Here is a 14364-nt window from a genome sequence, read left to right on the forward strand (position 1 = left end):
CTCCCCACTGCTCCCACCTCAGCCAAGTTCAACCCTATCCCAATGAGATGGTGGCTTTTGTCTGGCAGGGAATTGCCCTGCACCTGCGCCTTTACCTGGCTGTCCAGTCCCAGCAAAACAACCATCAGGAAGAAGAAGCATGCCCAGAGCGGGGAGAAGGGCAGCATGACCACAGCCCGAGGGTAGGCGATGAATGCCAGGCCAGGCCCTGCAGGGAGAAGGGCTTTCAGAGTGGGCAACAGCCATTGCATCTTAATATTTCAAGAGTCTGCATTCATTTCTTCCCGGTATTTAGAGGCAGAGAGCCCACCAGGATGGGAATATGCAGCTGTAACACTGCTTGCCCCAAGGTGGGTACCCTGCAGGCATGCCCCCATCATTGGAGGGGTCAAGTGGCAGCATCCCCACAGCCCCATCCCACTGTGGTCCCCACTCACCCGACTCAGCCACCTCAGCGATGGGCACCCCCTGCTCCGCCGCCATGAAGCCCAGGATGGAGAAGATGGCAAAACCGGCCACGAAGCTGGTGCCGCTGTTGAGGAAGCAGAGGGCCAAGCAGTCCCTGGGAGGACGGGGCACAGCATCAGTGAAGTGGGGGTCCAGGTATGACCCACACCCCATGGCAGACCTCTGGGGCAGCACCTGTTCTTCTATCCCAGCCACTGTCCCGGGTCTGCAGGGCCTCTCTGCCAGCACCACCACAGCTCAGCTCAGCACTAGGAGCTGCAGGAGGATGCCCCAGGGTGGGCAAAACAGTAGGAGCCCCTCCAGGGAAGGCCTTCTCCAAGGACATCATAAAGAGGCATTCCTCACCTAAGCTCCTTGCTCATGAGATAGTCTTGCTATACATCTAAGTGCCTGCATTTTTTTCTTTTTCCCTCTCTCTCCCCTGGTCCCTCCTGTAGCAGAGAGTACCAGAGATTATTTTTATCTGAGAATGGAGCATGTTTTTTTTTTTTTCCATAATAGATTTCTCAGATCAGTTGCAATCTTCTTGGTTCTCAGCACTACTAGATATCTCCTGGTCTTCACACTATGAGGAAAAGATGAACAGAGTCATCCAATTTATTTTCTCTGGTCTATTCCCTTTTGTTTCTGTTTCATCTCATTCTCATCCATCTACTCTTTAAACTAAACATCTCTTATCTATTCAATTCCTTTTCACGCTTCAGTCTCCCTAGTCCTCTTGTGACTGCAACCCTGGGGACAACAATAACATTTGCAGCATCTTTCTGAAATATTCTGAGCCAAACTGAGTGCATCCCTTCTGGCATTTCGTGGCCCACTCTTACTGTATTAAATGCTACTCTGCAAATCCAGTGTGATTTTTTTTGTATCAGTCTTTAGGTATCTAGCATTTGGGGGGCTTCATGCTCCTCCCTGCACATTAACAAGATCTATTCATAGTCTACAGCCATTTCTGGAGAGAAAGTACAGTTCACACAGAGCCCCTACGCCATACAAATTCAGATTATTCCTTCCAAAGCACAGCTTTTTGCATTGTCAAGGACTGCATGGCACCTAACACTATTGCTCTGCCTTTGCACTTGATTTCTAAGGCAGAAGAGACTGAAAAAGGCTCGTGGGGTGAGTCCTCGCGAATCTCCCAGCTGCTAAGGAGGGTCATGCTCCACCAAGCTCAGCTAATCCAATGAGAAGCCCATGCCAGAACCTTGTTTCTCCATTTGCTATAAACTGCCTACTCTCCACTCAATTTATATTCTCAGTCATTTTATACTAATTCCGATTTATTTCAAATTGATCTTCTTCCTTCCTGGTGTTTCTCCCTCTTTCTCCCGGGTGTATGCATGACAGGTCAAACTCTCCCTGGAAAGGCAGGGGCTGGAAGATGTTCTCCAGTCACCTGGCAGGTGTCAAGGTGTGTCATGGTGGAGGGTAACATGCAAAGAATGGCCAGAGCAAAGAGGTCTCCAGATTTTCACCCAGAAGGGAGCCAGGGAGCCACGATGATACCCCTTACTGTCCCAGAAAACAAGAAATGGTCTGTGCCATTTGGTGCCATGTTGGACTGCTGCCATACAAACAATGGTCCCTCCTGTCCACATCCTTTTCTCTTTCAGGCCACCAAAAGTTACACTTGGCCTGTGATAACTGAGTGGGACACCATGCTGGTGTCCCTCTGCCCTGTTAGAGCCTAGTCTCATCTTACTACACAAACCAAGGCTGCAGAGCAGAGGATCGACTTATTAAAACTGAGTCCATGCCTGGCAACAGGCTGGTCAGAATTTTGACACCAAAACTAAGAACAATTTCCCTAGCAAAACCAAACAGCAGAAAGGATCTCTGTGTGAACAGACATCTCTCCCCTTTCTATAGCACCTCCCAGCTGCAGTTACAGAAGCTCTTTGCAGCCTTGCTGCTAAGCAGCCCCTGTCATCATCTCCATGCTACGCACTTCGACTGGAGATGCAAAGGGCTAACGCCCAAGGACATGTAGCAGGCCAGAGACAGATCCGTGATCTCTTCTTTTTCTACAGCTTTTTCTCACAAAACTGCATCTGGGAGAAGCGATATGAAAAGGAAGAGGAATCCCAGCCTAGCTGCTGTTGGAGAGGCATCCCTACAACAGGAGTGAACTTCTCCTAAGGTGGAGAAAGAGAAATATGCCAAGCAAGGACCATGTAGCCAGTGGTCTGCCTGGACTTTCCATGGCAGCAACCACAATTTTGAATTTAAAATACAGGAGACCACCTAGAGGTGGCTTCTTACACTCACACTAACCTTTTACCTCTGGGGATGCAGCTTCAAATGCTGAATGCATCTGCAGCAAAATGAATTTCTTTCCACCTGACCACTCCAACTTGACAGCCTGATTCTTTTTGGCAATCTGGCCTGTCCCTGCTCAAGGGCAGTCTAGCATGGTTAAAGCATGCAAGAAACAGAAGTCATATCTGCAGGATTATATGTAGACCGTAGATAGCACATAGGAACACAGACCACTGCCAACAGTGCAAGACATTAGGTCCAAATGAACCTGGGGAGGATAAATCACAAGATGAAAAGACTCCAGTCTAGAGCCATTAGATCTCAGAGCTCTGCTTCCCCTACAGCTACTCATGCACCCACATAATAGGGGAGGTTGTGGTGCAGGCTAGGGTCACAAAGCTAGTGAAGAGCATTTGACTTTACTGGATCTCAGGTGGTGTGGAAGGGGGGATTTGTCATCCATGGCACAGACAGAACGTTCCCTTGAGTAGAAAGCACAAAGAGTTGGATTTAAGGAGAAAACACCTGGAAAGAGTTTCCTTATGCCTTCAGTAGAAACAGAAAACGCAACACTTCAAAAGGCCGGTAGCCTCCAGCAGTTCACCAGCCTATGTCCACTGATGTTCAGGAGGGGAAGGCTCTAGGCAGCAGAGCCGTGCTCCAGTTACCTGTAGCAGTTGTTATGGTATTTGTTATAGCTGCCCAGAGCTGTCAGGCATCCCAGACAAATTGCATACGAAAAGAAGATTTGAGTGCCTGCATCCATCCAGACCTGCAAGGGAGATGCAAACACAAGTGAGAAGACAAGGCCCGCGCAGACACCGCACAGATGCCAAGAGGCAGAGCCCCAGCGGCTGCCTTAACCAGCAGAAAGGCCAGTAATCAGGAGGTCAGCAATGCCCAGTGTTTAGATAAGCTTTTTCTAGGGGTAGGTTATACAGTGCCAGGAGTTACAGTAGTCATTGAGGCACCCAGAGGGTGCTAAGAGTGCCAAAGAGAATGGATGCACCAAAAGCCTTGCAAACCCACAGCATGTATAGCTCTTCATCGTCTCTTTCTTCCTTGGACAAATCTGTAGAACCCTGTGACCCCAGAGCCTTCTGGCAGCAAGAGATGGGATGAACACTTTCCACAAGAGCTGAAGGAGCCTTCTGCTAGCAGAGGAGAGGAACTTGATTTGGGTAAGCCTGGTCTCCTACTGGGTGGCTTGGGTACATATAGCTTCTGGTGGTGGTTCTTCTCTCCAAGACCTATTTAAAGGCTCCAAAACTTAAAAGAAAATTAACTGGGGAGGAGAAGAGTACGAGAAATACACAGTAGTTGTTTGCAAAAGACAGCTCCTGAAACAAAATACAAGAACGCTGTTAGTCCTATGAGGCGCCTTTGAACTTCGCTTTGCTCGCACTGTCAATAACATGCCTCAGTGCTCCAAGGCTCACATTTGTCAATGCCAAATTTGATCTGAAAGCCTAGCTGTGTGCAGTCACCAATGCAACCACCACCACTGTCTTCTGCAGAAAACAGCAAATGCAGGAACCAACAGTGAGGAATGAAGCAATGCCAAAGATTATTCATTAAACCCTTTGTTTTCTGAGATCTTTCTCCCTAAGGGATTTATAAAATAGAGATAAGACAATCATTCAACCAATGCTGAAGGGCAGCCACATTCTAGAGACAAAAAGAGAAGCTAGGCAGGAAAGAAAAGCAGAAGTATTAGTGAAACAACTTTAATGAGAAAAGTCTCCATTTGTCTATATCCTCCTTCCCCAGAGTAGCAGTGCTGGTAAGCCCTCAGACAAACACCAGCCTTGCCCCGGGATGCCCTCTGCTCAGTGGAAAGCACCACAGTGGTTTTGATGACTCCAAATTACATCTGTACCTGTCAGCCAAGACCTCATGTTCTGAGGCAACGGTCACCCGGGCAGCACCTGCCCAGTCACCCGTGTTGCTCAGGCTACCCTCATCAATGCATGGTTCTGCCTTTCCTGTTCTATACTGGACAAAGAGCAATCATGTGGCAAGAAGTTTTGTTTAGTCTTTACCTCTTCTCCTTCGTAGGCTGATGGGCCTTACGAAGGGATGTTACAATACCATTAGCTGTGATTTTCTGGAGGAAATTCTGGTTTTATCTCAAGGAACAGTTGCAGAGAATGAGTCCTCTCACTACCACAAGACCCACCCGTGCAGTCCGCAGGGAGAGAAAGCAAAGAGCTGCGAGGGCTAGATTTGGTGAAACTGCTCTCTCTGACTGTCCTGCAAGCAACTCGGCTGGTGTTCGGCTGCACCACCTTCTCTTTTGTCCATGGAAACTCTGCTCAGAATTTCACAGGCAGTTGGGTCAAAGCTCTGATTTGTAGAATGGGAAGAGATGGACAATGACGGGACAGCTAGATCTGGGCACTGAGAAATTTTAAAAGTAATTGACTTCTGTTTATTTTACTCTTTCTGGAGGAGTGGAGTGGGGAGTCAAGTTTAGAAAGCAAGGCTTTTAGTTCATTTTTGCATTTCAAAAATATTAGAAGAAATCAAAGCCATTTTTTATAATTGATTCCTAAAGCATTACTATGGTTGTGGGCAGTTATGGTACAGCCTTCACTTTTCAGCTGTTTTTTGGGCATAGCAAGGCACTGAGGTGAGCTGAACTAGCTGACATCTATACGTCAATAATTCAAGCTTTTTACTTTGCTGTTCATTGCTAGAGCTCTGGTTTTTCATCAAATTCAAGCTCACATCCTACCTTCTCATGGTTTTTCAGAGCCCTTGTAGTTCAATTTGTCAAGATAACAAGACTTTCGCTATCCAACTGCCTATCCTACACTTGCCATAATATTGGACCCAGTCGACAAGTTTCAACCAGATTTGACAGTTGGTAGAAACCTCAAAGATATCAACTACCTATGAACTTCACAGCAATCAGGGAACAGGAAAAAGACAGGAACTCAGCATTCCCACTGTGCAGAAAGCTACAGGGAGGAACAGTCAACCAGTTTTAATACCAGATAAATCATACAGGCAAGAGACATGAGAACTATCCCAAGGGCAGGAAAAGAACTGGTGCTTTACCAGCCATGATAGAAGCCAAATATCAAGACACCAAGTTTCATTAGCTTTGTGGCTCAAGCACTGGCTCATTTCTAAAATCCATTGATACCACTGATTGTATAGCAGAGACCAGTGTGTGGTCTATGGGCTCCCCCTCCATTGCCTGCTCTGCCCAACAAGACACTCGTGGGGTGCACACTGGACTGTGTGGGAGCCCAACCCCATAGTGATGTCTTTAGGGAATACAAGACTTGCTTTTTCATGTGCTAACATTTGAAGCAAGGCAGCTGTGGCTGAAACAGTGTAAGTAAACCTAATCTTGGCTTGCAGACTTTATGATTCTACTTAATCAGCATGATTGTGAGCACCAGCTCAGGCTGCATGCACTTTATTTCCCATTTTAAAAGTTTACTACAGCTCTTGGGCCAAAGATCAAGTCACCTTTGCATCCATCCCAGCCCACTGGCAGTTCCCAAACAGGGAAGGACTGCAACAGGACTGATGCCATGGGTGCTCCTGACCCACTAGTCACGGAGCTGAGCTGTGGCAGCAAGTCCCAGGACTGCAGGATCACTGGGGTCAGAAGAGGCCTCAGCCCGTCTCTGGCCCATCCTCCTCCTCAAGTCCCTCACAAGAAGCAGCACTGCCCACCCAGCCCTACGGGTTCACAAGGGCTACACAGACCGCTCACTTCAGAAAATAGCAACCTAAATGTTCCCTTCTGAAAGTGCTGCCTGTGGTCATTTCTCTCCCTGCAGTGGCTCAGAGAAATGTGTTTCTCAGCCCTTCCAAGACCTCCTTTTCCCTCCTGTGCTGCGATTGGCAGCCTCTCATTATTTTAATATTTCCACTCTGACTAAAGGGGCTCACGGGGTCAGGCAAGGCTCTCTTTCCCCTGCAGATAAGACCGTGCTGCTGTTCTCTGGCCACTGCTCCCAAAGAAACTGGTAAAGTTTACCCTGTTCAGATTTCGCCAGCACATTGGCAGCCTGGGTATTTTGATTTGATTGCTGTCTGCAGTTTTCTAAGCCATCCAGTTTATTTAATTCATAATTCAATTTCCTTAAACAAGTTGTTTACTCCAGTTTGCAATAACCTCCTACTCTCTGTTTTTTAGCCAAAGCTTTCACACCTGTTCTGCAGTTATCCAAGATGGTTATGGCCTATAAGAGGACATATTCCTTTGCCCCTTAATTTTCACAGCAATATTCGCTTTATTACATGTACTGGAATTTAATAGCTCCCTGTACTGAAACAGATCCTTCCTTAGGAAGATCTCAAAGCACTTACAACTAACAGTAAAGACTATTTTTGAGCAAAATGTTATTGAACCCCAGTGCATGTCATACATCAAATACAGGTGCCACGCTGGGAAGCGCTGAACAGTCCCCATCAGCAAGCAGAGATGATACAGCACGGTGTGGGTACATGCTGCGTGGAGAGTCACGCTCAGCATAACGCAGAGCAGAGAGCAAAAACCCCACAAGTATTCAGCTGGAATTCAACCAGCATTTCTTTTGCAGCTCGCATCGTGGCTCAGCCCGTGGCATTGGCGCTACCCACCAGCCACCTGCTGTACCCTCAAACACATCGCTTCGGCCCAGCCTTGAAAGGGGAGATCTCGATTTCTAAGATTTCACCTCAAGACACCCAGGGCACTGCTTCCAGATTATTGCCTTTCCCCGTTCATTCAGGACTGGCCCACAATCCCCAGTCCAAAGACCCAACCCACGTCCCACAGCACTGCAATGGCACAGGGCTGTGCGGCGCTGGGGCCCTGCTGCAAAGGCCCTGCCGCCATGCTGCACAACCCAGGCCAACACTTTCCCTCATCCCCATTCACCCCAGGAGAGAGGAGGCAGGAAATGAGCCACTGACATTTCTATTAACTGTTCCTGGTCCTTCAGACCACCATATGCCCAGCCAAGAATCACACTCCCAGTCTCAAGCCCCAGCAGCTTGGAAAATACATTTTCCAGTTCCTTAGGAATTGGAGATGGGGTCTCTGCCCTCTGCTGGCACTCAAGGCCCCTGTGTTGCCCTGCCAGCAAGCACCGACCTCATGTAACCCCCACACCTCAGTGCACCTGCCAACCCACAGGAACATTTTAAGCCTGGGGAGCCCTCCCAGTGCTGGGTTTCTTTAAACATCGCAAGAAAACAAACAGCTTTCTGCTTCATCACAAAGAGCACAGCTGCCCACCCCAGGGCGGTGCGGAGGGGCGAGGGATGCTCCTTGCTGCCCAGGAAGTCAGACTTTATGGTCACCCTCGCCCTGCTGCTTGTGGGCGGACAGAAAGACGGCTTTATCCCTTCCTGCTATGTCAGCACTGAGATCAGACTCAGCAGGGCTGCATGGCCACAGCCGGCCAGCCACCTGGGTCCCACAACGGCAGGGTTGGCAAGAGGCATAAGAGGAGGAGGAAGTCCCGCAAGGTAAATACAGCTGTGGTCCACCCCATGTGGATGCATTGCTCCTGCAAGGCAGAGGAGAAGATGTCAGCCCCAAGCCCCTCCAGCACACTGCAGGGGCTGCAGGCTCTCCCTCCCTGGGAGGGCAGCGGTGCCTGGGCTCACAGATCCTCCACAGACCCTTCTGTCAGGGCTGGGGGACATGGGATGCTGGGCCGGGGCGTGAGGGCACTTGGCGGGACTGAGTGCCACATGGCAGCGGCAGCCCCGTCAGCACACGCGTCCATGCACAGGCACAGCGGGTCACCCTCCGGCGTGAAAACAAACACGCTCACCCTCAGAAAGTGGAAGTGGGGTGCCAGCAACTGCACAAACGGAGTGCATGGGGTCAAGTTAAAGGCTTGCTGGGAAAAAAATAAATAAGGGGAACAAATAATATTTAGCAGGCCCATAGTCGCCCTCCCCTCTTGCTGGGAAGCAGCAATTCTTGCTGGCTGTGGAGCAGCAGCAGAAGGGGCCTGAGTTTGGAGAGGATCTGAGGGTTCTGACCACTTCCCCAGCATGGCTATGGGGGCCCATGGTTAACCACTAACAATTCCCTGCCCCCAGGACCAGGGGTACAGCCACTGCCAGGGCCTTCAGCACGGCTGGGCCAGGTGGAAAGCTCTTCCTTTATATAAAGACTGGATAAAGTACAAGCACATACAGCAAGGCAGTGAGTTTTCTGGAAATTTCAAGAGGAAAACAAGTGTGGGAAGTTTTGAGAAACATTTACTGCTTTTCCAGAGAGGGATATGCTCAGAGGCTGCTGAATTTACTCCTTCATTCTTACTCAATAAACCTAATGAAATTTAGCTAAAATCACTTGAAACTTGATACCAGAGTGAAAGGAGACCATTACATTTCTTCTTTTTAAAGCGAAACCAAACACACTGCCAGCACTTTCTGCATCAAGTCCGTCAGTCCTCTCTTTAAATCTGTCTATTAAAACGATGTTCGGTCATCAAGCAGCAGAGAGCCTGCCAGCACTGGAGAAGAGTTCTTCTAATGACAAGTTTCCCACTTTTTGTCTCTACTCTGAATTCCTCTCATTTCGGCTTCCTGCTAGCAGATCATACTGTACATCCCTCTCCTTAATCACATCCGTAAATCCCCAGTCTTATCTACCGAAATAAACAATGGATAAAATTGACACAAAGTTAATTGCAAAGGGCAGCGCAATCAAAACTGGAAATGGTGAACAACTCCAAGACCCCCTTTGGTTAAAACACAACCCGTGCTACAAAATAAGTAGGAACCTTCTGGAGCACAGAAAATGCAATCAAGAGGGAAAAAAAAAACCAACCTGGGCCTAGTAATGGCTGGCATGCTAACATCATAATACTAAATATTATACAAATAAGAAACAAACTATAGGGTTGCTTTTCTGGATTTTTTAGTTTGAGGGCATACAGTTCAGAATAGATCATCTCTTTGGCGGTTTTGCTGTATCTGCTTGTGTTTGAGCAGGACTAGACCTCATTACTCAAAACTTATAGAATCATAGAATGCTTAGGGTTGGAAGGGACTTTCAAAGGTCACCTAGTCCAACCCCCCTGCAAGGAGCAGGGACATCCCTGACTAGATTAGGTTGCTCAGAGCCTCATCCAAACTGGCCTTGAATGTTTCCAGGGATGGGGCCTCCACCACCTTTCTGGGCAACATGTGCCAGTGTTCTACAACCCTCATTGTAATAAATATTTTCCTAATATCCAATCTAAATCTACCTCCTTCTATTTTAAAAGCATTACCCCTTGTCCTATCACAACAGGACCTACTGAACAGCCTTTCCCCATCTTTCTTGTAGGCCCCCTTGAGGTACTGGAAGACCGCTATCAGGTCTCCCCGGAGCCTCCTCTTCTGCAGGCTGAACAGCCCCAGCTCTCTCAGCCTGTCCTCATAAGAGAGGTGCTCCAGCCCTCTGATCATCTTCATGGCCCTCCTCTGGACCCTCTCCAACTGGTCCATGTCCTTCTTATGTTGGGGGCTCCAGAGCTGGATGCAGTACTCCAGGTGGGGTCTCACCAGGGCAGAGTAGAGGGAGAGAATCACCTCCCTCGACCTGCTGGCCACACTCCTCTTGATGCAGCCCAGGATGTGGTTGGCCTTCTGGGTCGTGAGGGGACATTGCTGGCTCATGTTGAGCTTCTCATCCACCACCGCTCCCAAGTTCTTCTCCTCTGGGCTGGTCTCGATCCATTCTCCCCAAACTTTTGTTTGGTAGTTTCTGTGTATAGTCTGATCTACCTATCAAATGCATTTTATTTACCATTTTAATTCTAAGCACTCCACAGACTTAGAAAATGAAGGTGCAGGAAGATTTAGGGGAATGGAGAATTTATGGCCAGAAGAGACCACCATCAATCAGCTAGCCTGAGCTCTTGTCGGCAGGATTTCCCAAGTCCTGTCCAAGGTCATTTGGCAGGTGAAAAGCAATGATTTCCACACACCAGTCTGGTATTCTGGCACTTAATTACATCTTGACTGCTGCTGCTCCCCTGGTAGAATCTGCTAAATAATTCATCCCCTCTTTTCACCTAGTTTTTCATATACTCTAAAGGAGTTTTCATTTTGTCCCCTTGTATATTGTTTACCCTTTGTTTAAACCTCTCCTTGAGGTGCCTCACTATAAGGCTAAGATTGAAGGGGGTATTTTAATTTTTTTTTTTTAATTTCCAGAATCCCTTCCAAGGCACTAAAAAATCTTCCCTTTTTCTGAGCAGTGCAGGATTGCGAGTAAACAACTACAGCTTGTTGTCCTCTGAGCACAAATCAATTGTAATCGACTTGGCCCTGATGGGCTGGCAGGACTCACGCTGTCCCTGCACAGAGAGAGCAGGGCACAGCCACACAAGCTTAGGGCTTGGGGCACTAACCCTTCACTTCCCTCTCTGATGGGAAAACGCAAAGAAACCTCAAGCCCTTCTACTTGGTTCAGTAGAGTGGTTAAAGCACACTGGAGGAATGCAACCACTGCTTTTCTCCCACAGAAGGGAAACATTCACTGGGGAATGGTGAAGTTGGGGAGGGAGGAGTAAATTTTGCTCCTCCAGCCAAGGATAAACAGTCCTCTTACTCTGAAGGGTTACTCTGCCTTTCCACCGGCGCATTAGCATTTTCCAGGCTGAAAGGAAGCTGTGCTTCTAAAGCTCAGGCTGTAATTAGAAAAGTTTGCCAGGACAGACCTAATGAGGACACAGCTTGTACCAACAAAACCACGCCATGCCTGAAGTAGCTTAATTCAGTCTGCTGGGTGACACAGCCACAGTAACAACAGGACTTTTCATAAGTGAATGAGAATCATTTGAAAACGTTATTTCATTTCAGAAGTTTCTTGCACCTCATCAGCATGAATGGAGCCATAAACACTGCAAACACACTCTTCTGAGCCTGGCTGCACCTTCACACCAAGGAGCAGCTGTCCTGCACACCTCCCATTCACAAGCAAACTGAGAGCAGCCGGCACTGCAACACGAGGCTTTTCACCCTCTGCTCAGGTGCAGCCTTGACCAGAGAGCAACTTCCAGAAAGCTGAGCAGGAACTCTGAGTCTTTCCCATGATAAAAAACAGACTGCCTGGAGCTGAAAACAGGACGCTCGTGTTTAGGTCCCCGGATCGGAAGCTGTAAGTCAAACTGACTGGCACACAGCCACACCGCACCAGTGGCACAGGCAAGACCCTGGGATGCCACTCAGCAGCCCCTGACATTCTGCTAGCCCCACCCCCAGGGACCATCTCTCCTCCATCAGGGAGGGCAGGATCAGCCAAACCCACTCCTCCTCCAGCACTTATGCCCCTGTTTGCAAAATTAATAACCAAGGTGCGCTGGGGCTAGACCAGAAAGAGTTAATGGGGTTACAAAGGGTTTTGTTGGCCTATTTTCCAGGCAGGCACCCTTTAATCTACTTTGGAAGCACCTTCACACAAAGGCTGGTACAGCAGCTCAGCTGGAGCCAGGATTTAATGTGGAAGAACTTGTCCCAAAGAGATTAAAAGCAGCAGTCGGGTGCTGACCTTCCCATCAGACAGGCAGGAATTTCTCACTGGGGACTGGGAGGTGAGGAGGGCAGCCGGGTCCTGGGGAACTACTGCAGTGTACCATGGGTCCCACGATCCATGAACCTGGGGTATGCTTCCCAGGGAAGACAGAGTGAGCATGCCAGGAGCAGGGCTCGTCCCCATGAGCTGCCGGCATGGTGCAGAGTGGCACCTCACACACCAGCTGCCTCTGCAGCAGAGAAGTCTCCCTAAGAAAGTGGAGGGAGAGCTGGCACCACTCATGATGAAGGGTGGGTTAAATCCCACTCCCCATACCCACAGGGAATTCAGACCCAACTCAGACTAGAAAATATGGTAACAGCACAGGTGAAGGCTGAGGGCAAGAGAGCACAGGGACCATCAGAGTACGCACCGGTATCACAGTCCTGCCTTACGCCCACAGAGGAGGAAAAAGAGGAGACAGAAAGAAGAAACTGGAGGAAAGAGAGTGAGAAAAGGAAAAGGAGGCAAAGAAGACGGCCACAGGCATCCAGGCAAGCACAGCTCAGCCATTCGGTCCCCCCTCCATCTTACCTGGGGGTCCCCAAGGCGACTGAGGTCTGGATAAAGGTAAAACAGGATTCCCTGGGATGCTCCAGGCAGGGAGACTCCCCTGATCAGCAGGACAATCAGCATGAGGTATGGGAATGTGGCCGTGAAATATACCACCTGGGAGGAGGATGAAGGGACAAGCGTGAGTGAGCAGCGTGGGCCAGAGCACACAGCACAGCACTGGCCCCTGGGCTGGGGGAGATGGGCAGCAGCAGGAGATGGGCCAGGCTGCCTTGCTGAGCACCTTGCTGTCACCTGCGTTAGAAAGAAATGCATTTTAAAATGCACCCAGAAAACTCATGACATGCCATGGCATGTCTGGAGCCAGAGCAGAGCAATCCTAGTCCTAAAAGCAATCCAGACCCCGAGCCAGGCTGTCAACAGGGTGGAGTCAGAGTAGCTCCACTGAATCCAGCGGTGATATTTATGTGCATTGGTGAAGGAGCTGCCCCCAGTATCCGTCTGCACATCCCTACCCCAAACAGAGCCTGAGTCAGAAAGTCTCTTCTCTGCAACATTTAGTGGCAAGGGTGAAGAAGTGTGTAGATAAGAGAGACACCCTGAAATGTGATTGCTACCAAAGGACCACCAAGGACAACATGGGGGGTCCCTGACTTAGGGCTGGCACTGGCAACTGCCTTGTGCCCACCGCTCCCCACTGCAGTAACTCACTGCCTCTGACTGACCCCCATTCAAATACCCAACACGGGCACTTCAGGCAGAGCAGAGCAGCACATCTCAGACTTGCCACCAAGGACTCAGACCCAAGCAGGACCTTTAATTTGTGTCTTCTTGCTTTTTACATGTCTAGCCCCATGAGCAACAGTGGGGTACTTTCAGGACTGTTCAGGCTAATTGCTCTAGCATGCCACAACAATAACATGCTGTGGTCTGTGTTTCCCACACACAAAAAAAACAATATCAAGGGCTGATGCAGCCTCGGCAGCAATTCAAGTAGTGCCATTAATCCCTTTGCGTTGCTCCCACACCTTCAAGAGTTATTGACTACCTTGAAAAGAGTTGTTCAGTCTGTTGTATCATGCTAGGCAAAAAAAATAAATGTTGCTTCTTCAAGTTTTTCCTAGGTGTACATGCTGAGTGAGGATTCACATCGGCACACTTCACCTGAATGCCACCCTACAGCTCTTTTCTCAACTTGGGCAATTATGCAGCAGAGAGCTAAAGCTCATCTTTGGAGAAACTGCAATATATAATGATGTTAAATTATCTATTTCTCACACCTGCCCATCCATCCAAAATGAATTGATTCAAAATCCACCTAAAGCCCACCATCCCTGAGCAGGGACTCACAGGCTCTGCCACAGCTACAGTGATTTCTGCATTAGAGGAGGTCCTACTAAGGACGAGCATATGATTTCGCTGGATAGTACAACCACCTTTACTCTGCCCCTGGGTAATCCTTATGATCTGAGTAGTGATTCAAGAAGAGATTTCTTCTGGATCCACTCTGATGTACTCCTGAATAAAGCAACATCCAAAGCACCTGACACTGCAATGCGAGTCCTCCTCTAAGTCAAAGATACACACTCTCC

At 48.8% G+C, this 14364-nt stretch overlaps 1 protein-coding gene across 3 annotated transcripts in view; it reads right to left on the reverse strand.

The window, feature by feature from the left end:
• Nucleotides 1-14364, reverse strand: part of LOC104487012 (sodium- and chloride-dependent GABA transporter 2) — a 32381-nt gene that overhangs the window by 3951 nt on the left and 14066 nt on the right. For all 3 annotated transcript variants that reach the window (XM_086755379.1, XM_010129863.2, XM_086755368.1), the window contains 4 exons: nt 12794-12928; nt 3396-3499; nt 438-562; nt 96-208 (listed from right to left, as the gene is read on the reverse strand). In XM_086755379.1, the coding sequence (XP_086611505.1) occupies nt 96-208; nt 438-562; nt 3396-3499; nt 12794-12928 (477 nt within the window). The remainder of the gene's footprint in view (nt 1-95; nt 209-437; nt 563-3395; nt 3500-12793; nt 12929-14364) is intronic.

The sequence above is a fragment of the Chlamydotis macqueenii genome, chromosome 1, assembly GCF_036417535.1.
Source record: "Chlamydotis macqueenii isolate bChlMac1 chromosome 1, bChlMac1.mat, whole genome shotgun sequence".
In the NCBI taxonomy this organism is placed as follows: Eukaryota; Metazoa; Chordata; class Aves; order Otidiformes; family Otididae; genus Chlamydotis; species Chlamydotis macqueenii.